Source organism: Aricia agestis, chromosome Z, assembly GCF_905147365.1.
Source record: "Aricia agestis chromosome Z, ilAriAges1.1, whole genome shotgun sequence".
In the NCBI taxonomy this organism is placed as follows: domain Eukaryota; kingdom Metazoa; phylum Arthropoda; class Insecta; order Lepidoptera; family Lycaenidae; genus Aricia; species Aricia agestis.
Window position 1 is genome coordinate 8969421 of NC_056428.1, and position 25478 is coordinate 8994898.

General features: G+C 36.2%; 6 protein-coding genes and 1 long non-coding RNA gene across 7 annotated transcripts; 1 reads left to right on the forward strand and 6 right to left on the reverse strand.

Annotated features, from left to right (window-relative positions):
• Positions 1–404: 404 nt before the first annotated feature.
• Positions 405–1584, reverse strand: LOC121739230 (pupal cuticle protein C1B-like). Its single transcript, XM_042131582.1, has 2 exons — positions 1556–1584; positions 405–678 (listed from the first exon to the last, which is right to left on the reverse strand). Exons 1-2 carry the CDS (start codon positions 1565–1567, stop codon positions 463–465), a joined length of 228 nt encoding a protein of 75 aa, XP_041987516.1. The 5' UTR covers positions 1568–1584; the 3' UTR covers positions 405–462.
• A 1441-nt stretch (positions 1585–3025) lies between these two features.
• LOC121739229 (elastin-like) lies at positions 3026–3732 on the reverse strand. Its single transcript, XM_042131580.1, has one exon. It carries the CDS (start codon positions 3718–3720, stop codon positions 3097–3099), a length of 624 nt encoding a protein of 207 aa, XP_041987514.1. The 5' UTR covers positions 3721–3732; the 3' UTR covers positions 3026–3096.
• Positions 3733–6034: 2302 nt separating this feature from the next.
• On the reverse strand, positions 6035–7043 carry LOC121739233 (pupal cuticle protein C1B-like). Its single transcript, XM_042131585.1, has 2 exons — positions 6925–7043; positions 6035–6247 (listed from the first exon to the last, which is right to left on the reverse strand). The coding sequence occupies exons 1-2, from the start codon at positions 6934–6936 to the stop codon at positions 6035–6037; spliced, it is 225 nt and encodes a 74-aa protein (XP_041987519.1). The 5' UTR covers positions 6937–7043.
• A 3155-nt stretch (positions 7044–10198) lies between these two features.
• On the reverse strand, positions 10199–11039 carry LOC121739234 (pupal cuticle protein C1B-like). The gene is made up of 2 exons (XM_042131586.1): positions 11028–11039; positions 10199–10412 (listed from the first exon to the last, which is right to left on the reverse strand). Exons 1-2 carry the CDS (start codon positions 11037–11039, stop codon positions 10200–10202), a joined length of 225 nt encoding a protein of 74 aa, XP_041987520.1. The 3' UTR covers position 10199.
• Positions 11040–16242: 5203 nt separating this feature from the next.
• On the reverse strand, positions 16243–17022 carry LOC121739231 (pupal cuticle protein C1B-like). Its single transcript, XM_042131583.1, has 2 exons — positions 16982–17022; positions 16243–16491 (listed from the first exon to the last, which is right to left on the reverse strand). The coding sequence occupies exons 1-2, from the start codon at positions 16991–16993 to the stop codon at positions 16279–16281; spliced, it is 225 nt and encodes a 74-aa protein (XP_041987517.1). The 5' UTR covers positions 16994–17022; the 3' UTR covers positions 16243–16278.
• A 2385-nt stretch (positions 17023–19407) lies between these two features.
• LOC121739232 (pupal cuticle protein C1B-like) lies at positions 19408–19963 on the reverse strand. Its single transcript, XM_042131584.1, has 2 exons — positions 19921–19963; positions 19408–19620 (listed from the first exon to the last, which is right to left on the reverse strand). Exons 1-2 carry the CDS (start codon positions 19930–19932, stop codon positions 19408–19410), a joined length of 225 nt encoding a protein of 74 aa, XP_041987518.1. The 5' UTR covers positions 19933–19963.
• A 1270-nt stretch (positions 19964–21233) lies between these two features.
• Positions 21234–21969, forward strand: LOC121739243. Its single transcript, XR_006037415.1, has 2 exons — positions 21234–21337; positions 21733–21969. It is a non-coding gene; the product is annotated as an uncharacterized LOC121739243 (long non-coding RNA).
• Positions 21970–25478: the final 3509 nt, after the last annotated feature.

A 25478-nucleotide genomic window follows, 5' to 3' on the forward strand; every position in this document is an offset into this window, starting at 1 on the left:
CCTTTCAGTTTCTAACGTTCGATCGTATAATATAATTATTTATTGGTAGAAATGCTAAATACCAAGTGTTACTTTTTAAATCATTTAAGCTCTTTATATTATATTATGTAATGTGTTATGTTTATGGAATTGAGCATTTAAGTGGTTTATGAGTTGGAGTTGAGAACATCAAAGTGAAAAAGTTAAAACATGTAAGTCTATTGTAAGATTCAGAAAAAAATCTTTGGGCTTAATATTAATTGGGTAATTTGTTTTAATAATGTTTTTTTTATTAAAAAAAATGTTTCATATGTTTTATATTATAATAATAATTGTAGTAGGTTAATTTAAATTAAATTGTACATTATACTACGTACGTCAACAGCAATGTGGTTTTATATAGATGACGAGAAAAAGATAATCAATAATACCATAGTCATTTAATCGAATCCATATTCAAATAATTCTGTCGTCGTGAACACTTCAGCGCCTCAGGTAGTACGCTGAGTATGGAGAAGCGTAGGTGTAGGCGGAGTAGGCTAGCGGCGCGGTGTAGGCGGAATAGGCGGAGTAGGCTACTGGCGCGGTGTAGGCGGCCGCTACTGGCGCGGTGTACGCCGCCGCTACTGGCGCGGTGTATGCCACTGGCACGATGCCGGGCTTGGCGGCGGCCACAGCTAAGAAGCAGGCGAAGAGGAACTGAAAAAAATAGATCTTTTAATAATATTATAACAAAATACTTTTTAGTACGACAGCAGGTACCTAATTGTACGAATATTAGAAACCACTCATATTAGCTTGCTAGACTTGTACAATATTAATTTACTGTATTATAATTTTGCCGACTAAGCGTCCTAATTATATTCTTGTTGAAATTAAATAGACTAAGCTAATAATAGCATTGTTAAGTTGGAAGAAATATAGGTTACCAGACTTATATTTTGTCGTTAACATAATATATTTTTTTAAATAATATAATACGTTTATTGATATCCCAAAAACTTACATCTTGTTTACAGGCAATGAATATTGTACACAAATTAGGATATTAACTCGGATGGCACAGGTTGGTTGATCTCTGACTTCGAAACTATTATAATGTGATATCGGAGTCAGAATGTAAACAAAAATTTGAGTTAGAATTCAGACTTTAAATATTTCATTCTAGTACTCGTATGCTTTCAGCGCAGTCACTCGGTGTTTATTTTTCAAGACCAATGGTTGCATTTAGAGACACGATAGAGAGATGATTTAACTTTTTACTCATTTAATTAAAATGAATAGGTTGACAGAAAATATATGGAGCTTATATCATAATCTTCATTTAATTACAGTTATTAATATTCGCCTCTTACGGCCGTTCCCAATATTTGATCTATCTCTGGTTTTGCCCTACTAGAGATAGGAATAGCTCACAATTGACATAAAATATATGTCTCTAATGTCTAATGTGAGTTATTCCTATCTCTAGTAGGGCAAAACCAGCGATAGATTAAATATTGGGAACGGCCTTTAGTGTAGTAGTAACAGCCGAAAAAAGTCAACCAACTAATCAAAACAAACAAAATGTACTCACCAGTTTGAACATTGTGATTTGAGGAATGAGTACTGTTGACTGATGACATACAAACGCTGGCAGACCGTTTTATAGTTAAGCTTCAATGAAAAAGCAGTGTCGTGATCATGCCCGGAATATTAAGCGAGACAATAGACTACAATCACATATCTAAGGGTGGGACCACATATTTTGTTACTGGCTGAATACGATCAGACGTGGGCATATACAAGTTAATGTTTAATTATACAAGTAAAGCATGACAAAGTATTTAGAGGCATTTTGGTTTCTTTTTTGTGGAATTTAGATTATAAAACGCATTCGAAATTTTGTCGCATATTTATCTTTTTTTTTTTTTTTATTAAAAAAATGTGGCCGTCTATGGACTGTTCGTCCATATCCTTTTATTGTTATTTTATTATTTAGATTTTTCGCACCAAGGATAATTGAAATAATATTATCTTTATCTTTTAAAAACTACGACGTTTAAAACTACTTTTAATTGGTAGGTTGTGTCAATGAAGTCCTATATCATCACTAGAGCTTTTAGCCAAGCTGCCATTATTAAAAACTAGCTGTCCCGGTGAACTTCGTGTCACTTAAAAACCTTCCCTGGACTTCTACGAATATTTTAAGACTAAAATTAGCCCAATCCGTTCAGCCGTTCTCGAGTTTGCGCTTAGCAACACATTCAGCGACTCATTTTTATATTATAGATATAGCGACAGACTTCAAAAATATTGTACTTATACTAATATCATTACAATTAACACATTGGTAATAATAAGTGCCACTTGCAATGTTAGAGCTTTGTTATGTTCATACAGTCTTATTAGCGCAGGTACCTTGTGTCACAGAAGATACATTGAGCCATCATTGGTCAATTTTAAGACTAATGTTGACAGCTAGGTACTAAAAATCCTAATAAACACCTGTCACCTCGTTGCAGATAAAAACCAAAATGGTACAAAATGTGTACCGAGCCTTATGTGATAATGCGTACATTATGACTTTTTGGCAACAGTTTATGGACCATTTCTGTGTTTATTGTTCTTATTTCATTTTTTATTGTGCTCCCGTGTTTTAACCTTGCTACAATTTATGCGGTAATTGGAAGAATTCCTAAGGAGGACGCAATTTTGTCATCCTAATTTTTTGGGAGAATTTGACGATATATTATTTTATAAAGAAATTGAATCGGTCTTAAATAATATTAGAAGGATTTTCAGCATCGCCTGCTTAGATCGGAATTGAATTTGAATAGAATGGAATTTGGTCCAACTCAAAAAGCTTTGGGTTAAAACGTAGCAACATCAATATGAACTAAAAACTGACTGCACATGCAAGGGTTTACCCTTGACCGCGTGACCGCTCTCTGTGTAATAGACCCTTAAGAGTAGTAATAGTACCGACCAAAATTTCATTTAGATGTACCTGCTTACTTATTAGTCGTATTATGGAGTTATAAGGTATGCAAAGTATACGAAATTGTGTTGGTAACTCTCTCTTTTATTGCCTGGTCTTTGAGCTATTTAATTAATCGATGAGATAGATGATTAGATTTATCCTACTAATCCGTGACCCCAGCCTAGACCAGCGGGGGCGACGAGCCCCGGGGCTGCGATGCCGATGGGGCCAGGGGCGATTAAGCGGCCCGAGAGTACTCCGGGTACACCGATGGGGGCGCCGATGAGTGGGGCACCGATGACGGACCTCTTCTTCAGCAGGTGAACACCGGCCGGGATACCGGCAATACCGACGGGACCAGAGGCGATCAGACGGCCACCAAGGAGGCCGGGCACCCCGATGGGGGCGATGGGCGCGATGGGGGCGCCGATAAGGGGAGCGCCGACGATGGACCTCTTCTTCAGCAGGTGGACGCCGCCGTCGACGGCGCGGGCGGTCAGGTGGGCGGCGCGGTCCAGGTTCACGCTCAGGGTGTCCAGGGGCCTGCCGTCGGCGGCCAGGATGTTGGCGGGCTGGCCGGGCGCCAGGGAGAGGGGTCCGCGGTAGTTGGGGGCGGCCACGATGGGGGCGACAGCGGGCGCGATCACTCCGCCCGTCACCAGGGGGGCCGCGAGCCCGCCCCAGCCCAGGCCGGCCAGCCCGAGCCCGCCGAGACCCAGCACGCTGGGATCGGCCGCTGCGACGGCGAACGCTAGAGACAACACCACCAGCTTGAACATTGTGGTCTGTGCTGTGTACTGCAACTGCTGTCGAATCAGAATCGTAGGGCTTTTATACGGATTAGATTAGTTTCTAGATGCCTTTGTGACGTCAGGTACTATGCAATAAGGCGTTGGTCGGTCATCATACTCGGAAAGAAAATAGATACAAGGGTAGTAGGCGACGAATATGAAATAGAGCAACAATTTGAACCTTAGGCCTATGAGAAGTAGCGACGTTGTTCGCGCTGCAGCGAGTTTACCTTGAAATAGGCGACAAAAGCACATTCACTCAAAGGATAATAATTGTTTGTAATTAAATGATAATCTAAATATAATATTTACATACGGACTTCTTACTTTTTACATCACTAGATACAAAATCGAGTAAATTACAAACTCTATATTTTTACTACGAGGTAAAATATTGGCGCCAATAAAATGTTTCAAAACAACTCATTAAAATGGATCATTTTTAATGTCTTTTTCATCTTTTCCAAATTATTCTAAATTATTTTTTATGAATGAATATAGAAATAGTCCAGACAATTACGATGGACAAGTCGATCTTCTAGTCTGGAATTGGCAGATGAGTGCGTTGACACCGCGTAGGCTATAAGATATTGTGATACGAAAAGTCCTTATCAGCCGATATAATACGAATATATTATGTAAATTCAATATCAAATGTTGGAGCTCCCACATTTTCAATGCGGAAGTAAGGTATTTTTACACAACAATATTATGACGGTAGGGTTGAGGTCTCATTATATTTCAGTTTTGCTGGTTATTGAGAATAAAATCAAACCGCTTAGGAGTTTTCATGGAAAACGCTGTCTGATCCTTTACAGATGTATAGAGATCGTTCCTCTTTATACTAAAATAAATAAAGCATGAGTTTATTGAACTGTAAGCTGAAACCATCCTAATATTATAAACTAATATTATAAATGCCGCCCGCTAATCTGTTACGCCAAAAACTCGTTTCTCGTGCGGGAAACGTACACTTTTTCGGGACTCAAAGTATATCCATTTCCAGGAAAATCTGTTCAGTGGTTTGAGCATGAAGAGGGTATGGAGAAGAAATAATATCAAACCGTTTAAGAGTTTTCATGGAAAACGAGATTCTTTCACCATATATATACCTTTAAAAATATCAAAGTAAATAAAGCGTGAGTTCATTGAACTGTAAGTTGTATAAGAAACTATCAGTTGTGTTGTCCGATACAAGAATTGAAAGTTCCAGGGTGAACAGAGTAAACACGACACAGAGATGGAGTTAAAGTATCAAGACGTGTCAGGACCGGACGCCTGGGGCTGACATAATATTAAGTGTAGCCTTGACGCAGGTATTTTGCTTTTTCATTATATTTATGAACAATAAAATAAATGCTCGTGAATATGTAATTCGGTATTTTTTGATTCTTTAGAAAATAAAGGACGAAAATTTCCACTAGTTCTAATTAAAATAATTAGGTTTTCTTGAATTGATTGTTGTGATGATTTCGATCAAAATTTTGAAGTAGTGATGAATAAATTTTATTTTAAGAGAATATATTATTGTAATTGCCCCGTTTAAAGTTTTATGCCGAATCATTACAAATATTTTAATAATAATTACTGCTTGACTATTCTTGTGGTGTGTGGTTGAAAAGAACTAACTAACTAACTAACTCCGCTGGCTCAGCGATTGAGCCCTGTCCTGCGCTACCTCCTGCCAGTTACTGACTTGAAGGTCACGCAGGTCAGCTTCAACAGCATCTCTCCAGCGATACCTGGGGCGTCCAACAGGACGACGGCCTGTTGGACGGCCCTTATACGCTCTTTTTACCCCGCGATCCTCTCCCATTCTTTCCACGTGGCCCAGCCAACCAATGAGTTTCTAAAATACGTACGTACGTAATACGTTACGTTAGTAACATAGAATATCATTGCAGCCAACGGAGTCGGTGAGCCTTTGTTTCTCCGATTATATTGGGTTGGGCCACCAGTTCTTCAATTTCGGCATTCTTCCGGATACGCCAACAGCCGTCATATTTTGTTTTGGCTGTGGTGTGGTGTGGCTTTGTTTGGTGTGGTTGCAAAGCCTAAAATGAAATATAAAATAAACTAAAGGTTTTTAAGTCAAACCACGTTTAAGTATTGTAATATTAAGTGAAAATAATGAGTAGTAAGTAGTAAGTCATCCGAAAAACTACTTTTTTTGGACGATATAGCATTAACAAAGTCAATGTCAACTGAAACGTGAAGGCTCAGAGTTGTTTTAAAAGGAGTATGTAAATAAAAATACCGAGAATAGATCATGAATTTCTTTTTATTAGTTTCTCAGTCAGTTTTAACGGCGCAGGTAGTACGAGTAGGGAGAAGCGTAGGTGTAGGCGGAGTAGGCTAGCGGCGCGGTGTAGGCGGAATAGGCGGAGTAGGCTACTGGCGCGGTGTAGGCGGCCGCTACTGGCGCAGTGTATGCCGCCGCTACTGGCGCGGTGTATGCCACTGGCACGATGCCGGGCTTGGCGGCGGCCACACCCAAGAAGCAGGCGAGGAGTAACTGAAAGAACAAAAAATCTTAATAATAATTAACCTCTATTGTATGCTGCCAAAGCTGATTTCAGCAACGGCACACAGTTTTATTTTTATTTTTATATTGCCTAAGTATATGCAGTGTGCGTTATACACTGTAGCACACTTTACTCTCTGTACTTTCGAAACTTATGGGAATAGAAAACCAATATGACTGGCAAGAGATCAAGTGTAGTAACACTCTTTTCACATGCTTTTTCAAAGCTTTGATAGTTGAAAATTTTTCAAGTCAAGACTTGAAAAATTATTAGGATCCATTAGGACTTGAATAATTGATTACAATGCAAATTTCTTTTGTTGTTATACTTAACTCTTTTTATATTTTAAAATTTATAACATATCTTTAATTACATACACTGTGTCACAAAAATAAGTGATAATACTTTAGGGTGTGTACGTGTTCCTTGTAGAGAGCTCACTGTGAAAGTAGCAGCTCTGAAAATCGAAAAGTTTTTTCACTTTTGTATGGGCAAGGTCCCGAACGTCACGAGTTTCCCCATACAAAAGTGAAAAAAATTTTTGTTTTTTCAGCGCTGCTACTTTCACAGTGAACTCTCTGCAAGGAACACGTACACACCCTAAAGTATTATCACTTATTTTTGTTACACCCTGTATATAGTTATTTTCTACGTATACAAAACTTACCAATTTGAACATGGTGGAATTTGATGTTTTGTTTGTAACAAAGGCAGTGGCCGCAATGCGTTGAGTGATGCCAAATACTCCTTACTGTGTCTCTTTATACTTTCGGGCCAATGAAGAAACAATCGTGTGTCGCATGCTTTGAATACTGAATCTGATGTTGCTTTAATTACTAGGAGATTTTAAATCGATTATCCTTAAACTGAATTTGATGTTAGGATTGACAGGGTGAAGGTCAAAGAATTTGGTACGACGTATTTCAGGGTCGATTTTGATTATAACTAGCTAAAAGCCTAGCTTTGTGAATGCTTGCGTCGTCACACCTTGTCTGTCTAATGATAAGCCCGGCCGCACATTGTACGACATTTCTGATCAGAAACAGAAATGTCGTACAACGTACTGAACATCCGCGCTGTCTCTTACATTTTGTATTGAGCCGAGTGAGCTCGAACTCGCTGGAAGGATTTTTCGGATAGTGTGCGGGGTGGCGATCTGGCGGAATTCAAATGTTTCTGATCAGAATTCGGACAATGTGTGTGTGTGTGTAAAACATCTACATATAAATAAAAATTATTATGTTAAGAGGAAACGCTAACACTGTTTTTCTATACAAACGTATTCCCCAATTTGCTCCCTGGACAATGTATCTAGACAAGTGATTTTTTTATACAATATTGGGATCTGGTAAAGTTATGCCTCTACGTTCGATTTTTCTAAATTTACTAATAAATAAAAAATATGACCCTTCAAAAATCGCAAAGCAAATATGACTGCCCCGTACTCCCCCGTATCCACCGACCAAAAAACAAATTTGAAAGATCTTTAAGATAAAATAAAAACATAGAGGCATAAACTCACTCTTCCTGAAGATATTATTAAAAAAAATTAGTTATGCTCTATTTTGAAGGAGGAATCAGAGGACTACGTTAACTCGATTTACTCGATTAATCGATATCATAAAAATACCAAGATGGTCTAAAAAATTCAATGTCTAAAAAAATATAAAATATGTAATTTACACATGATCTGCTTTTAAAATAGTTGAATAAGTACTAATTTTAATAGGCAATTTTCCTGAAGATGTAGTTTTTTAACGCACAGCTGCAAAATATGCACAAAACTATAATAGTTGTCTTTAAAATTTTTAAATGCAAATTTTAACTTAAAGCACAAATTTTATTTTTAATTTGATATAATAACATAATTTATAGGTCAGAAAATGTGAGTACGTCTGTGTGTTAACTGTTAAGCTTAGTGTCAGATGTAATAAATTTTTAAGGTTATAATATTATGTTAAAAACCAGGATGAACATTTTTGTATTTGCCAATAAGGAATGTATGGTATCTACATATTTTCTTTGTCCGAAAATGGCATTATGAATTTATGAAATGTCTAATACCTTCTGCAACGTTTGTCTAATTGAGGAATAAATTGGTCGTTAAGCATTAAATGATTAGGGACCAATTTTTCTAATAAATTTTTCTAATATAATTTCTAAAATAATTTGGTGTTAAGTTATTAAAGCAGTATTGTTCTAAATGATCCAAATAACATGACTGCATTCATATTATCTCAATACGTAATTTTTTTGTGGGATTATACACAACTGCTTCATTTAATTTATGAAAGAGTTAAAATATTTTAAGGTTTTAATCGTTTTCATATTATTTAATTTAGTTGGCACTTATTTATTTTTTAAGTATTTAAACTTTAAAGGTTCTTAGCCGCATTTCTTAGAAACGGCTAGTGGCTACGTCTATGTACCCTATATAGATACAGGTACGCGACAATGACGCAATGAGCGGTTATCATTTCAAAGAAAAGTGAATGTGTCATAAATATGTAAAGCTTTTTTAGGGTTCCGTACCCAAAGGGTAAAAACGGGATCCTATTACTGAGACTTCGTTGTCTGTCCGTTTGTTTGTCTGTCTGTATCCAGGCTGTATCTTAACAATAGCTATAGATAGACTTCTGGAATTTTCACAGATTGTGTATTTCTGTTGCCGCTATAACAAAAATTAATACTAAAGTACAGTACAACAAATTTGATTTTTTTGGCCTTTTTTGCTCGTGATCAATAATGGCTAAAGGTAGGCACTTGAAATACTCAGAGAATTCTTAATTATATTTGTATTTTCATAATTAATAATTAAATTCAAATTAAATAAATGTTTTAGAAAAAAACAAAAACACATTTTTTCCAACTTCCGCTCTATAACGGGACGGAACCCATCGTGCGCGAGTCCGACTCGCACTTGACTGATTATTCATTCAAACATACTACTTTATAATATGTATACTACTGAAAGGACGTACGTACTTTTTGTCGGGATAAAATTCTATAACTCTACATTAAATTCCTACTAGATGTCCCGCGCGGCTTCGCCCGCGTAAATTAGGAATTTCACAGAAACCGTACATTTTCGAATAAAAATAGCTATAAATACTCCTTTCACGTGGTCTACTCTATATATGTGCCAAATATTGCCATAAAAATTGCTCCAGTAGTTCGTGAGATAAACCCTTTCTAATATTTTCCCCGTTTTTACCTTTAGATATCTAACACTGAAATAAGTTTTTAAATCGGGCCTGTAGTTTCTGAGATTAGCGCATTCAAGCAAACATACTCTTCAGGTTTATAATATTAAGTACGGTATAGATAAAAGACTATGAAAAGGCTCATAATCATGGGACGATGCATGGTATAATATTATGGTAGTGATGATGATGATAATGAAGAATGTAATTTGCATAGTAGCATAATATGCTTTCCATTCTTAAAACAACGCCGAAACTCCCACACTTGTATCTATAAAGAATCAGGCCCTTATACGCTCTTTTTACCCCGCGATCCTCTCCCATTCTTTCCACGTGGCCCAGCCAACGGACTCGGTGAGCCTTTGTTTCTCCGATTATATTGGGTTGGGCCACCAGTTCTTCAATTTCGGCATTCTTCCGGATTCGCCAACAGCCGTCATATTTTGTTTTGGCTGTGGTGTGGTGTGGCTTTGTTTGGTGTGGTTGAAAAGCCTAAAATTAAATATAAAATAAACTAAAGGTTTTTAAGTCAAACCACGTTTAAGTATTGTAATATTATGTGAAAATAATGAGTAGTAAGTAGTAAGTCATCCGAAAAACTACTTTTTTTGGACGATATAGCATTAACAAAGTCAATGTCAACTGAAACGTGAAGGCTCAGAGTTTTTTAAAAGGAGTATGTAAAGAAAAATACCGAGAATAGATCATGAATTTCTTTTTATTAGTTTCTCAGTCAGTTTTAACGGCGCAGGTAGTACGAGTAGGGTGAAGCGTAGGTGTAGGCGGAGTAGGCTAGCGGCGCGGTGTAGGCGGAATAGGCGGAGTAGGCTACTGGCGCGGTGTAGGCGGCCGCTACTGGCGCAGTGTATGCCGCCGCTACTGGCGCGGTGTATGCCACTGGCACGATGCCGGGCTTGGCGGCAGCCACACCCAAGAAGCAGGCGAGGAGTAACTGAAAGAACAAAAAATCTTAATAATATAACCTCTATTGTATGCTGCCAAAGCTGATTTCAGCAACGGCACACAGTTTTATTTTTATTTTTATATTGCCTAAGTGTATGCAGTGTGCGTTATACACTGTAGCACACTTTACTCTCTGTACTTTCGAAACTTAGTGGAATGGAAAACCAATATGACTGGCAAGAGATCAAGTGTAGTAACACTCTTTTCACATGCTTTTTCAAAGCTTTGATAGTTGAAAATTTTTGCAAAAAATGCAAATTTCTTTTGTTGTTATACTTAACTCTTTTTATATTTTAAAATTTATAACATATCTTTAATTACGTACAGTGTGTCACAAAAATAAGTGATAATACTTTAGGGTGTGTACGTGTTCCTTGTAGAGAGCTCACTGTGAAAGTAGCAACGAAAAGTTTTTTCACTTTGTATGGGCAAGGTCCCGAACGTCACGAGTTTCCCCATACAAAAGTGAAAAAATTTTTTGTTCTTTCAGCGCTGCTACTTTCACAGTGAACTCTCTACAAGGAACACGTACACACCCTAAAGTATTATCACTTATTTTTGTTACACCCTGTATATAGTTATTTTCTACGTATACAAAACTTACTAATTTGAACATGGTGGAATTTGATGTTTTGTTTGTAACAAAGGCAGTGGCCGCAATGCTTTGAGTGATGCCAAATACTCCTTACTGTGTCTCTTTATACTTTCGGGCCAATGAAGAAACAATCGTGTGTCGCATGCTTTGAATACTGAATCTGATGTTGCTTTAATTACTAGGAGATTTTAAATCGATTATCCTTAAACTGAATTTGATGTTAGGATTGACAGGGTGAAGGTCAAAGAATTTGGTACGACGTATTTCAGGGTCGATTTTGATTATAACTAGCTAAAAGCCTAGCTTTGTGAATGCTTGCGTCGTCACACCTTGTCTGTCTAATGATAAGCCCGGCCGCACATTGTACGACATTTCTGATCAGAAACAGAAATGTCGTACAACGTACTGAACATCCGCGCTGTCTCTTACATTTTGTATTGAGCCGAGTGAGCTCGAACTCGCCGGAAGGATTTTTCGGATAGTGTGCGGGGTGGCGATCTGGCGGAATTCAAATGTTTCTGATCAGAATTCGGACAATGTGTGTGTATGTGTAAAACATCTACATATAAATAAAAATTATTATGTTAAGAGGAAACGCTAACACTGTTTTTCTATACAAACGTATTCCCCAATTTGCTCCCTGGACAATGTATCTAGACAAGTGATTTTTTTATACAATATTGGGATCTGGTAAAGTTATGCCTCTACGTTCGATTTTTCTAAATTTACTAATAAATAAAAAATATGACCCTTCAAAAATCGCAAAGCAAATATGACTGCCCCGTACTCCCCCGTATCCACCGACCATAAAACAAATTTGAAAGATCTTTAAGATAAAATAAAAACATAGAGGCATAAACTCACTCTTCCTGAAGATATTATTATACTAAAAAAATAGTTATGCTCTATTTTGAAGGAGGAATCAGAGGACTACGTTAACTCGATTTACTCGATTAATCGATATCATAAAAATACCAAGATGGTCTAAAAAATTCAATGTCTAGAAAAATATAAAATATGTAATTTACACATGATCTGCTTTTAAAATAGTTGAATAAGTACTAATTTTAATAGGCAATTTTCCTGAAGATGTAGTTTTTTAACGCACAGCTGCAAAATATGCACAAAACTATAATAGTTGTCTTTAAAATTTTTAAATGCAAATTTTAACTTTAAGCACAAATTTTATTTTTAATTTGATTTAATAACATAATTTATAGGTCAGAAAATGTGAGTACGTCTGTGTGTTAACTGTTAAGCTTAGTGTCAGATGTAATAAATTTTTAAGGTTATAATATTATGTTAAAAACCAGGATGAACATTTTTGTATTTGCCAATAAGGAATGTATGGTATCTACATATTTTCTTTGTCCGAAAATGGCATTATGAATTTATGAAATGTCTTATACCTTCTGCAACGTTTGTCTAATTGAGGAATAAATTGGTCGTTAAGCATTAAATGATTAGGGACCAATTTTTCTAATAAATTTTTCTAATATAATAATTTTTAATACACAAATTTAATGTATTAACCCACGAAAAATTTGGTGTTAAGTTATTAAAGCAGTATTGTTCTAAATGATCCAAATAACATGACTGCATTCATATTATCTCAATACGTAATTTTTTTGTGGGATTATACACAACTGCTTCATTTAATTTATGAAAGAGTTAAAATATTTTAAGGTTTTAATCGTTGTCATATTATTTAATTTAGTTGGCACTTATTTATTTTTTAATTATTTAAACTTTAAAGGTTCTTAGCCGCATTTCTTAGAAACGGCTAGTGGCTACGTCTATGTACCCTATATAGATACAGGTACGCGACAATGACGCAATGAGCGGTTATCATTTCAAAGAAAAGTGAATGTGTCATAAATATGTAAAGCTTTTTTAGGGTTCCGTACCCAAAGGGTAAAAACGGGACCCTATTACTGAGACTTCGTTGTCTGTCCGTTTGTTTGTCTGTCTGTATTCAGGCTGTATCTTAACAATAGCTATAGATAGACTTCTGGAATTTTTACAGATTGTGTATTTCTGTTGCCGCTATAACAAAAATTAATACTAAAGTACAGTAGGGCTTACAACAAATTTGATTTTTTTGGCCTTTTTTGCTCGTGATCAATAATGGCTAAAGGTAGGCACTTGAAATACTCAGAAAATTCTTAATTATATTTGTATTTTCATAACTAATAATAAAATTCAAATTAAATAAATGTTTAAGAAAAAAACAAAAACACATTTTTTCCAACTTCCGCTCTATAACGGGACGGAACCCATCGTGCGCGAGTCCGACTCGCACTTGACTGATTATTCATTCAAACATACTACTTTATAATATGTATACTACCTACTGAAAGGACGTACGTACTTTTTGTCGGGATAAAATTCTATAACTCTACATTAAATTCCTACTAGATTTCCCGCGCGGCTTCGCCCGCGTAAATTAGGAATTTCACAGAAACCGTACATTTTCGAATAAAAATGGCTATAAATACTCCTTTCACGTGGTCTACTCTATATAAGTGCCAAATATTGCTATAAAAATTGCTCCAGTAGTTCGTGAGATAAACCCTTTATAATATTTTCCCCGTTTTTACCTTTAGATATCTAACACTGAAATAAGTTTTTAAATCGGGCCTGTAGTTTCTGAGATTAGCGCATTCAAGCAAACATACTCTTCAGGTTTATAATATTAAGTACGGTATAGATTTTTTTAAATTATCGCTTGACAAAATCGAGCCTCGATCTAAAAGACTATGAAAAGGCTCATAATCATGGGACGATGCATGGTATAATATTATGGTAGTGATGATGATGATGATGAATGTAATTTGCATAGTAGCATAATATGCTTTCCGTTCTTAAAACAACGCCGAAACTCCCACACTTGTATCTATAAAGAATCAGGAGTTCTCTCAGCACCTTCCGAACCACGGTGCAAAATCTTACTTGTTTGTAGCATATGCTTAGAATACTTCTCACGAAACCGAAGTCACCACATGTTTCCCTATAAATTTTGAGGAGTTCCCTCGATTACTTATGGATCCTTCATCAGATCACCACTTTTGTGAATATAATACCAAATTGGGATGATACCCTATATACCAAAAGAAAAATTTTGAAAATCGGTTAACAAACGGCGGAGTAATCGTTGAACATACGAAAACGAACATAACACCTCCCCCATTTTGAAAGTCGGTTAAAATGGTAGCCTATGTGTTATTCTGATGCATGAGCTATATTATTGTAAAGTTTTATTAAAATCCGTTCAGTAGTTTTTGCGTGAAAGAGTAACAAACATCCATACATCCACACATCCACACATCCATACATCTATACATCCATACATCCAAACAAACTTTTGCCTTTATAATATTAGTAGGATTCATTTTTAGGGATCCGTACCCAAAGGGTAAAAACTGGACTCTATTACTAATTACTAAGTCTTCGATGTCTGTCCGTTTGTCTGTCTGTCTATCTGTGTGTCTCCAGGCTGTAACTCAAGAACCGCTATAGCTAGACTTCTGAAATTTTCACAGATTGTGTGTATTCTGTGTGTGTGATCTATTATGACTAGAGATCGCCCAATGGTCGAAATTCGACCTTAGTTTCAACGACATAATATACTACAACGACTACTACCTATATTTTGTAAAAAATATTGACTTTATCATTTTTTTTCAACTCTTGTTTCTGGGACTCAGCTGATCTCAGACTGGCCGTGTAGCATGTCTAATAGTATTTTAGATTCAATAAAAAAAACTATAATCCATTTTCAATTTATCAACTTGTTGTCAACAGACTTCAACCATAAATAAAAGAGTACAATTCGTATGTATAGGCTTGTCACTAAAAAATCTATCATTTCTCATGTAGGTGTGTTGTAGTGTGTGTGTAATGTTTTATTTGTTAAAAAAATGTATGAACAAAGCATAATTTCGAAATAATATGAGTTCGATGCACTCCTTCACCCTTTAAACTATAACTGTGCAAAATTTCATGCACTTACATATCCCCATTTTTCGTAAAAAGGGTTACAAAGTTTTTCATTTGCGTATTAATATTATGATAAATTAAATATTTAATTTATTTTATCCCAATACACAAACGTGATTTTTTTTTGCAATTTTTTGCTCCATACAAATAACGGCTACACATACGCACTTGAAATATTCACGAAATACTCAAATGTATTTGTACTTTAATGATAAAAATAAAATAAATAATTAATTAAATCCCATTCAAAAAAACACAGTTCTCAGCCTATTTTTGCTCTACTGTGGTACGGAACCCTTCGTGCGCGAGTCCAACTCACACTTGTCCGATTTTTTTTACTCTTAACCCCATTAACTTCAACTTTTACAAATGTCACTTGGACATTTTTATTTGTTGCGTTGTTTTACATACAAATAAACAAGGTGTTCACACGGCGCGCTGCGTTGTGACAGCAGCGCGCAACGCACACAATATGACGGACAGCTGCAGCAGCAGCCCCCAAGACGAAGCGGGAGGGGGTGTTGACGTTAAGACTGCTTCGTAATAACGCTGCGATGACGCAGCGCCCGTGTGGCCGGCTATGCGTCAACGGCCGCGCTGCGTAGACGCAACATCGTGGACTGGCTTCTAGGGCCAGGCCACAACAGTGCGTTGCGGCGTCGTATCGTGGAAATTTGCAACGCGACAGCGAGATTTCTGATGACATTTTTGCGTTGTGACAACGCATCGTATTATAACGCAAAAATACGATACGACGCCGCAACCCAGTGTTGTGGCCTGGCCCTTACGCATGTGGTGCAACCCACTCGTTATATTCTGTTGACGCGGACGCATTCGCGGGCAACAGCTAGGTAATAAATGTAATGGATCCGACATAGTAGCTTTGAAGAGACTGGATTAAATTTAGTTTCTTATTACCTTAGCCTTGTCTATCAAAAGGTAATTTATTAGAAGTAAAATTGAACTAAAAGTTAAAGTTTAACTTATGCAGTAACTGGCAGGTAAGCAAAGTTAAGCTTACTGCACTAACGTTATAAAAAGTGTTTCTCTCATACATGAATTTCAAGGAAATAATGTTATTATGTTATGCGAACTGACGTAATATGAAAATTAGCGGAAACACAAAAGTTACTTCATATTTATTATTTTGTTTTCAAATTTCTTGCTTCCAAAAGCAAACGTAAAAGCGTTTAGAATAAATAAGACAACCACTTGGAACTTAATGTAAATAAACTTTTATTTGGCTTTGGTCATAGAGTAATCAACGGCGGAGGTAGAAGGAGTACGGAGAAGCGTAGGTGTAGGCGGAGTAGGCTAGCGGCGCGGTGTAGGCAGAGTAGGCGGAGTAGGCTACTGGCGCGGTGTAGGCGGCCGCTACTGGCGCAGTGTATGCCGCCGCTACTGGCGCGGTGTATGCCACTGGCACGATGCCGGGCTTGGCGGCGGCCACAGCCAGGAAGCAGGCGAGGAGGAACTAAAAGGAGAAAAAACATATTAAATTTAAATAATAAAATCTTCGATTAAGACCAACAATCCTCGATTCTAAATTGTACTTAGTGAAATAAATCAGTAATCAAAATATCGAATCGACACCTATACTGACATTTAAAGTTACTGACAACTTTTCATGAACTAAATTAATCAATTTTTTCAGCCGTGAGGCAGCTGATGTTGATGAACTATTGCTGAGAATAGTCTCGATGATGGTAGGATTGAAACAAAAAAAAACTAGATCAAAATCAGTCCACCTGTTTGGATACTCGGCACCGTAGTATCTAAAACACGTCAATTTTATAACATTTTAACTTAAGCCTTTTTAACCCCTGACGAAAAAAGAGGGGTTTCGTCAGGGGTTAAAAAGATTTAAGTTAAAACTACATTAAAAAGCTTTAGAGCCTATAATGTATGCAGAGGCACAGGCAGAGGTATGTACAATCAATATAATCATAATATTATAAACTTACCAATTTGAACATTTTGTTTTGATTAGGAGTTCGTACTGTAGCGAATGTAATCTGAATGATGAGAACTATCGGGCAAAGGACGGTTTTATACTTTGGGTCAATGAAGACACAACCTTGTGCCGTATGCTCGGAATACTAATTATATTTTATCCGTTATTATGCTTGTCGGAGTAGTATGCAGTATACTGTATAATGTTACGTCTTCATTACAACCTCACACCTAGATAATTAAGATGCTTTAAATAAAACTCCTTTTACATATAAAGCTACATTTATTTTAAATATTATTTTAAAGTAAAAAGCTTTGGGCTTTGGCGAAGTTTTAAATTTATTCTGGGATAGGTAAGAAATGTTAAATTCGCATTGACAGTGGCAGAGAGAATGGTAGACTGCCGGCGAAGCGTAGTAGAGGAAGTAATAATAATTATTATGTCTTTCTCTAGTACAAAATGTATTCTTAGTTGTGTGTTTCCTTTTTATTTCTGTCGGCACTCCCAAAGTGCTCTTTTGTTTTTAATATTCATAGTGGCTAGTTGCGAGTAAAGGAAGAAATAAAATAATTAAAAGATGTAAGTGGATGAAGTGGCAAACCAGCATTTTTTTTTAAATGCTCGTTTTTTTCATGAATAGAGGCTTAGGACCGTGAACCGTCAATACATTGTGTAACAAACCTAAGTGAGACTACAATTACAATAATTGAGTAATAATATTATTTCAATAAATATCCCATACAACAAACGTTATTTTTTTGGTCTATTTGGCTCGTAATCCATAATGGCAACATAATATAGAACACTTGAGATTTTCACAAAATCCTCAATCATAAAATTATGTGTACTTTAATTTTAATTAATAAAAATAAAATAAATAATTAAGTGGGGCTCCCATACAAAAAAAAACAATGTTTTCCTTATTTTCGGTCTGGAACGGTACGGAAGTCGGAACCCTTCGTGCGCGAGTCCGACTCGCACTTGGCCGAATATTTTTGATCAACCTGCCTGAAAATATTATGTATATCTACTATGTGTAATTGAATGAAATTGTGTTAAATCGGTTACTACATGAACATTTCTTTAGAATAATATTATAATACTAGCTGTTGCCCGCGACTTCGTCCGCGTCAACATAATAATAAAAATATAGATGATTTTCCCCATTTTAGGCTTCCCGACCCAAAGGGTAAAATATGATTGAAGAGTTCTGTACATCACCTTCGGAACCAGGATATATTTACTTCGGTGCAAATCCATATTTTTTGGTAGTATGTGCTTGAAATCCTTTAGAAAAAGGTAAAATCACTATATTATGTTTTCATGTAAATTTCAAGACACACGTCACACAAAATTACGCTGCTTTGGCCTCGCCCTAATAATTTTGTGACTAACGCCTCCCGCCTAAAACGCGCAGGGCGCGTGGTATTAAAGGCCCGATTTACATAATATCTTACTGTTTAGCAAAGCGCTGTAAGATATACTTTAGTTGAAACATGTAATGTAAGCGGAACTTGCTTTAGAACAGGAATTCTACTTGAATTTCAAGTTGAATAAAATTTGTTCCATAACTACAGTAAGCATTCATTGTGGCATCGAAATGATACTTTACTACAAAATAGATAATAATACTGGAAAAAATGTAAACGTTCAATCGCAGCGCGCTGAAGCAGTAAAGAACTTGCATTTCAAGTTGTACTAAAATACTCTCCTAAACACTAAGATAATGTAAATCGGGCATAAGTTTTCCGTAGTAGTGTTTCGTATTTCGGAAAAGTATGACATGCTATTGAAATTATGAAACTCGTAGCCAACTGTGTGGCCTGGAAATAATCGACAGTAAATTAGTGCCGGTCCCTGGTAGTACATAATATTAAACACTACGACGTTCCTCAAATAACGGCCATAGTACGTCATAACTTACACACATATAACTTATGCTTATAAATACATTCTGATAGTAATAACATCTGAAAACTGCGTACTACGTTATGAACGCTTTGTTTATGAGAAAATCGTTAATTGTTGTTTCCACTTGGAGGAGCCCTTTGTTTGAATGCATATACAAGTTAGGTGTTAAAATAATGTAAACAATGACGTTTATTAGATAGATATAATGCAATTATAAAGCTACGGAGTATAGACTTTTTACTAACATATACAAAAGGATATTACATATTTATATAATTGGATTAAGTCCTTTAGTAAATATATTTTATAAAAATAATAATTTCTTCTGCTTTGGACTATTTTAAAATAAAGTATGTAAAATTTCGCCTAAAGAAGAATAATCTGAATAGTCGATTCTCCATCCTGGTAAACGTAACTTTAGTTAATACTTTCAGTCTTGCTTGTGAATGATATTGATACTTAAATTAAAAAGTTGGGTATCAGTTTAAATCATTTATTGTCATTATTCTTCGCAATCGTCCAGTTTTAACGGCGCAGGTAGTAAGAATAGGGTGAAGCGTAGGTGTAGGCGGAGTAGGCTAGCGGCGCGGTGTAGGCGGAATAGGCGGAGTAGGCTACTGGCGCGGTGTAGGCGGCCGCTACTGGCGCAGTGTATGCCGCCGCTACTGGCGCGGTGTATGCCACTGGCACGATGCCGGGCTTGGCAGCGGCCACAGCCAAGACGCAGGCGAGGAGGAACTGAAAAGAAATAATAATTAAAGTTGGTTTTCTTAATATCAATAATTTCAGGTATCTTGATAATAATTTTAATTGAACTCATGAACGTATAATTAATAAAAAGCTATGAAGCATGTTTTCCTAAACACATGAACGAGAGACAACATGATATTTGATCCACATTTAACTTTTACTTCCTAGAACAAAAAGGATTCTAAATTTATCTTTTATTCGTAATTATTAATCGTAACTTTATAATATGCTCAAGTTTAAATATAATCGTAAACTCTTTTTAAACTTGTATTTAAAATCAACACTTACTAATTTGAACATTTTGATTTTTTTGTATGTGATTTTGTCACGAGAGGACAAATGTGTTTGATGCTTCGAATCACAGTCACGACCTTTTTATATTCAAGATACTGTGAGCTATGAAGTAATATCCTTGCACCGCATGACCGGAATGAACAATTCGTTTATAACACTTTTTGGCTAACCACAGCCGTCTGCTTGCTTTTATCTAGTTATCATGTTGATAAGAATCATTACAGCTTTTATGAAACTTAGTATGTACGTATGTACTTGGGCATTAAAAATTCTAGCTAGGGCATGCACTATTTGAAAAGGCCTAGTTTTTTTTAAATATATTTTAGTAGTGTTTTACGAGTAATTTTATTTTTAGCACTTTCTGTACTAATTTAATTAATTAATACCACTTGACATTCTCTTCTAGTTGATGACAAACAGTTTAAAATACACTAAATGATTTACAAGATGTTTAATTAATATTTTATTATACCCGATTATTATGAAAATAATTACCTAGAAGATATATTTACTATTTCAAATCTCAAGCTATCTTTATACGGATTGATTTAGCTTCAGTCCTTGTAGTTTAGACACAAGTTAGCGTAAATACAGTGTTTTATAGCAGGAGTGGCCAACTTGATTAGGCCTAAGATCTACTGTCTACTAACGAAAGAGTCTAAACATCATAGTTTAGCTTATTGGTCATTGTACAGTCTGGTCGAATTATTTATATTTTTTGCCTGGTCACGAAAGACAGGTTAGCCACACTTGTTATAAAACAACACCCATTCCAGAGCCTTAGCTTCTTTTCATTTCGTTGAAAATGTTTTCCAAAAATACTTTACACCACAATGTGGAACTACTGAACACACACTTACTTTAAGGCCTCTTGGATCTAGACTCCCTAACCTAGGGTCTAGTTCAGCCTTTCCCAAAGTGGGCGATAACGCCTACTTGTGGGCGCTGAAGGTCTAAAGGGCGGGTGGGACCGAGAAAAAAATGGGGGCGTTGTGTAGAGGCTTGGGGGTGATTTATTTCATCTGGATGAATTTTAAATTGAAACAATGGGGGCGCTAAAATATAATTTGTTCTCAAAGTAGGCAAAATAAGTTTTGGAACCTCTGATCTAGGTAATATTAAAATTAATAATGTGGAAGAACTGTTTTTAAAATATACAAAATAATCTTAATTCCCCAAGATTTTGTGCTACAATTGTTATTATTGCTCTACATTATGGTATGATGTACCCTTGACCTCAACATAGTGACGCGAAGGCTGACGCGTGTGCACCATACCAACTAAGTTCCATAAGGATACACCTCCGCTATCCGGTCCACAGTATACACAGGATATAAATAGGGAGCAAAAGGATGTCCCATCATTAAATTGTATCAGTTCAATACATACGATCTCCAAGATGCTGAAACTCGTAAGTATTTAAATTTTTTTAATTAATTAATTTTAATTAAAAAAATATTGTATGATAAAGTTGCTTTCCATAATATTTGAAAGGACATCTTTTTATTTTATTTTTTGCCACTCAATTCAAATGCCGATTGCAGAATATCCACTCACTTGAAATAATAATCAACATAGCTTATGGAATATTGTATAATATGTCCAGAATAAAATATTATGTTTAGAGTGTGTTTAGACTTTAGTGTAAAACACAGTGTCTGATAAAAATCATCCATACATGTAAACTTTCGCGTTTTCATATTTGTTCCCATATAAGGTAGTCGGTAATGAAGAAGTTAGTTTAAGAAACATTTGGTTACGGAACCATAAAAATCACTAAGCAAAAATCTAATGAATTTCTTTCAGGTGGTGGTAGCTGCTCTCCTGGCCTTCGCCGCCGCCAAGCCCCTGGTAGTGGAATACCCGATCACAGTAGAATCCTACTCCTCGCCTGTAGTAGAGTACTCTGCTCCGGTCTACTACTCGGACTACTACTCCACCTACGAGTATGCGCCATACTACGATCATTACCACACTCATCACTACTACGACTAATATGACGTCATAAACCGGATTCGAAATAAAATGACTATATACTGCAAATTGTTTTTTATTAAAAGTCCTTAAGGCGGGGATTAATCTCAATCCAAAACGATAACTTTGCACACAACCAAAGACCAAGCGTATACGCATCGCAATAAGATTCATTTGAGCTTAGCATAAAACTGTAGTCACTCGAGCAGATCTTCTCTATTTTTCATGTTTTTTTTTTTTAATATCTTTGGAAATAAACATTAAGAAACAAAATTGTTCGGTTAAAGAATTTTTAATATACATTTACTAACAACTTATTCAAATAAAATGTATAATTATCCTAGTTAATACTTATATTTCGATGAAATAGATTTTTATCGGAGGTGAGTTTGTAAATTAATTACAGCCAAAGTGTTAAGTTTTATTAAAATGTTTATGGTTTAAGGTATTTTAAATATTGTGCTTTATACCTCAAATTTTTTAAAACTTCGTTATTATATTGGAACTAGGTAAACCGGAAGTAGCGGAATAACAAATTGGGGTTTATCCTCGCCTTAAAAGGGTGCCGCGGTAGTCAACGAGGACTTGTTGATTACAGAACCCTAAAACGGAACCCTAACCACCTGATTGATAGGTTAATAGGTAGTATATAATCAAAGGTAGATATAATATAATTTAGGAGTAACATTGTCCTACAAATAAATAGAACAATCGATCAAATCGAAATATATTTTAATCCTTTCTACGTCGATTTCTGTTAGCTACCACTTTCGAGAATTGTCGCATAGGAAATTATTGTTTGTCTTATCAAAATGAAGCTACTCACGAAAAATTAGCTTGATAGTAATCAGGTCAAATAAATGTTCTAGGGAACCTGTACCAATATTCCAGGGCGTTCTGGCCCATTTATCAGTTACTCGATTCAATAAAATCAATGGTTCGATCCGGAGTAAAAGTACTTACGTACTATTATCTATTCTGTGGTAAAAGTAAGGAAGTCAACAATATTGCGTGCCGAAGGTCGATTATCCCTGATCAAAAAGGTCAAAGGGTTGTATTGTCAAAGTCATGTACGAGCGAATTCACAGGTAATAATTACGCAATATGTCTGGTGCTAACATATATCCGGCGCAGCCTGTCCTGTGTATGTCCCATATCATGTTGCGTAATATTCTAAACATATACTGAGTATTATTAGTTATATGTAATCGCCAATATAAATACGAATTTACATGCGGCGTTACGTGAACTTACGTGTTAGGGTTTTAGTTTGATGCCTAATATTCTAAGATGTAACTTGAACTTCACTGTTCTGCCTTCTGAAGTTACATCCATCTAATTTTGAGATCTGGATTTTTCATGTAGTTCACTTGTTAAGAGATTATTATCTCTTGCTTTTTTAGAGTTTTTAGAGTACCCAAAGAGTAAAAACCGACCAAGTGAATGTCGGGTCACACGCAAAATAGGGTTCCGTAGTACCGCTAGTTTTTTAAAATTTTTGTATGTCAATGAATGTACTATCAGAGAAGTTGATTCCTATGCAAATCGGCGACCTAAGTAGTTTGGTTGCGTTACGTCAAACCCAGCTGACAGATCACAATTAACATTGAATTGACATATTCGACCAAATAACGTTGGTCTGTCAATTGCATTGGAATCAACTTCCTCGATGGTACATTTATAACGTGTTTTACATTACTATACTCCACTCGGGCTAACTTGTCGCTAGCGGTCATTGACTCCCTGTCAAAAACTTGTCATTTTCCATATGAACCGCGATTGACAATGAAGTGTCAGATATTGTCAATCGTGGTTTTATATGGGAAATGACAAGTTTTTGACAGGGAGTCATTGACCGCTAGCGACAAGTTAGCCCGAGTGGAGTATAAAAACATCATCTCAGTTACTTTCAAAGATTTTTAGCCGTGATAGTTTTCCTTTTAAATTCAGAATATTAGGTTCCTACTCTCGTGAATCTTTCCCATTTCCAGAAGTTTAGCTGGTAGTAGAGGGGGGGGGGGGGGGGGGCACTGGACTCTAACGATTTTTTCCACTTTAATCCTTCGATCATGTATACTTGGAAATCTATTGTTATTCTATTGTGTCTCGCTCACCGGTGAGTTTATGGGGCTTGATGTGTTAAAACTTAATAGTACACAAATGGATCCCTAAATCGGAAAAGTATCTATGAACACTCATAATATTTTTTAAAAACCTATCCAACGACACCCCACACGACGGGGTGGACGCGAAAAAAAATTCATCCCCGCTTGATGTGTAGGGAAGGTACCATAAAAAAATCTTGTACCATTTTGTCAGCATCATTAATACGTACTATCAGAGAAGTTGATTCCTAGGCAGATGGCGGACCTAAGTAATTTAGCCGCGTTAAGGTTTGAACAAACCTACGCGACCACGCGACTGCGAAGCGGGAGCGTCAATACAAAACACATTTGACAACTTGTCAAATGTGTGTTTTGTATTGACGCTCCCGCTTCGCAGTCGCGTGGTCGCGTAGGTTTGGCCGAAGCCTTAAGTCAAACCCATCCGATCGATCACAGCTAACATTGAACTAACACAAGCGACCACATTACATAGGTCCGTCAACTGCCTAGGAATTAATTTCCTCGATGGTACATTCATGCCAAATTACAGCTTTGTAGGTCCTATAGTCTTTGAGAAAAACCGCGGATAGACAAACAGACAGACAGACAGGCAGACGGACGGACAGACGGACAGATGGACAGACGGACGGACAGACCGAAACTATAAGGGTTCCTTGTGGACTACGGAACCCTTATTAAAACGGGACCCTATTTCTAATACTTCGTTGTCTCTCCTTCTGTCTGTCTCCAGGCTGTATCTGAAGAACCGCTATAGCTAGACTTCTAAAATTTTACAGATAGTGTATTCCTGTTACCGCTATAACAACAAATACTAAAAACTAAATAAAATGGGGGCTATTATTTTTGTTTTAGTTTCGTGGCTATTATACATCAAACATGTTTTGTAAGACTGATTTATGATTTAGTTTTTAATGGAGATCCCATTCCAGGGGGTATACCAGACTTTACTTGCGGTCTTTCGCAAATAGTATTATGGAATCGATCGCCAATAAGCACTCTAACATTAAATTCTATGCAATTTTGTCAAAGCAAAACATTTTCCTAAAAAGAGGCTTTAAAGTTTTTATTTTTGTCAGGATACCGGCTTGAAAATCTAATTTAAACATTATATACGTATACTAGCTGTTCCGGCAAACGTTGTTTTGCCATATAAAGTATTTCGCCCATATTATTATTGCAGTGACTAAATAATTATGTCACCATGGCAACGTCCATCCGGATCTAATGTAAAACATTCCAAAATCAACAACTCCTTATAAATAAGAAATTAATTAAAAAAACATTTTCCAGTAGACCAAACTGTAAATCTAAACCATTCTCGAATCTCCACGAACACACACAAAAAATTTCATCAAAATTGGTCCAGTCGTTTAGGAGGAGTTCAGTCACATACACACGCACACAAGAAATATATATATTAAGATATTTTATCTTTTTGAAATACTTTTTCGT

Excerpts from the sequence above, each read along its gene's own strand:
- LOC121739229 (XM_042131580.1), bottom strand. The coding sequence starts at position 3,720 with ATGTTCAAGCTGGTGGTGTTGTCTCTAGCGTTCGCCGTCGCAGCGGCC.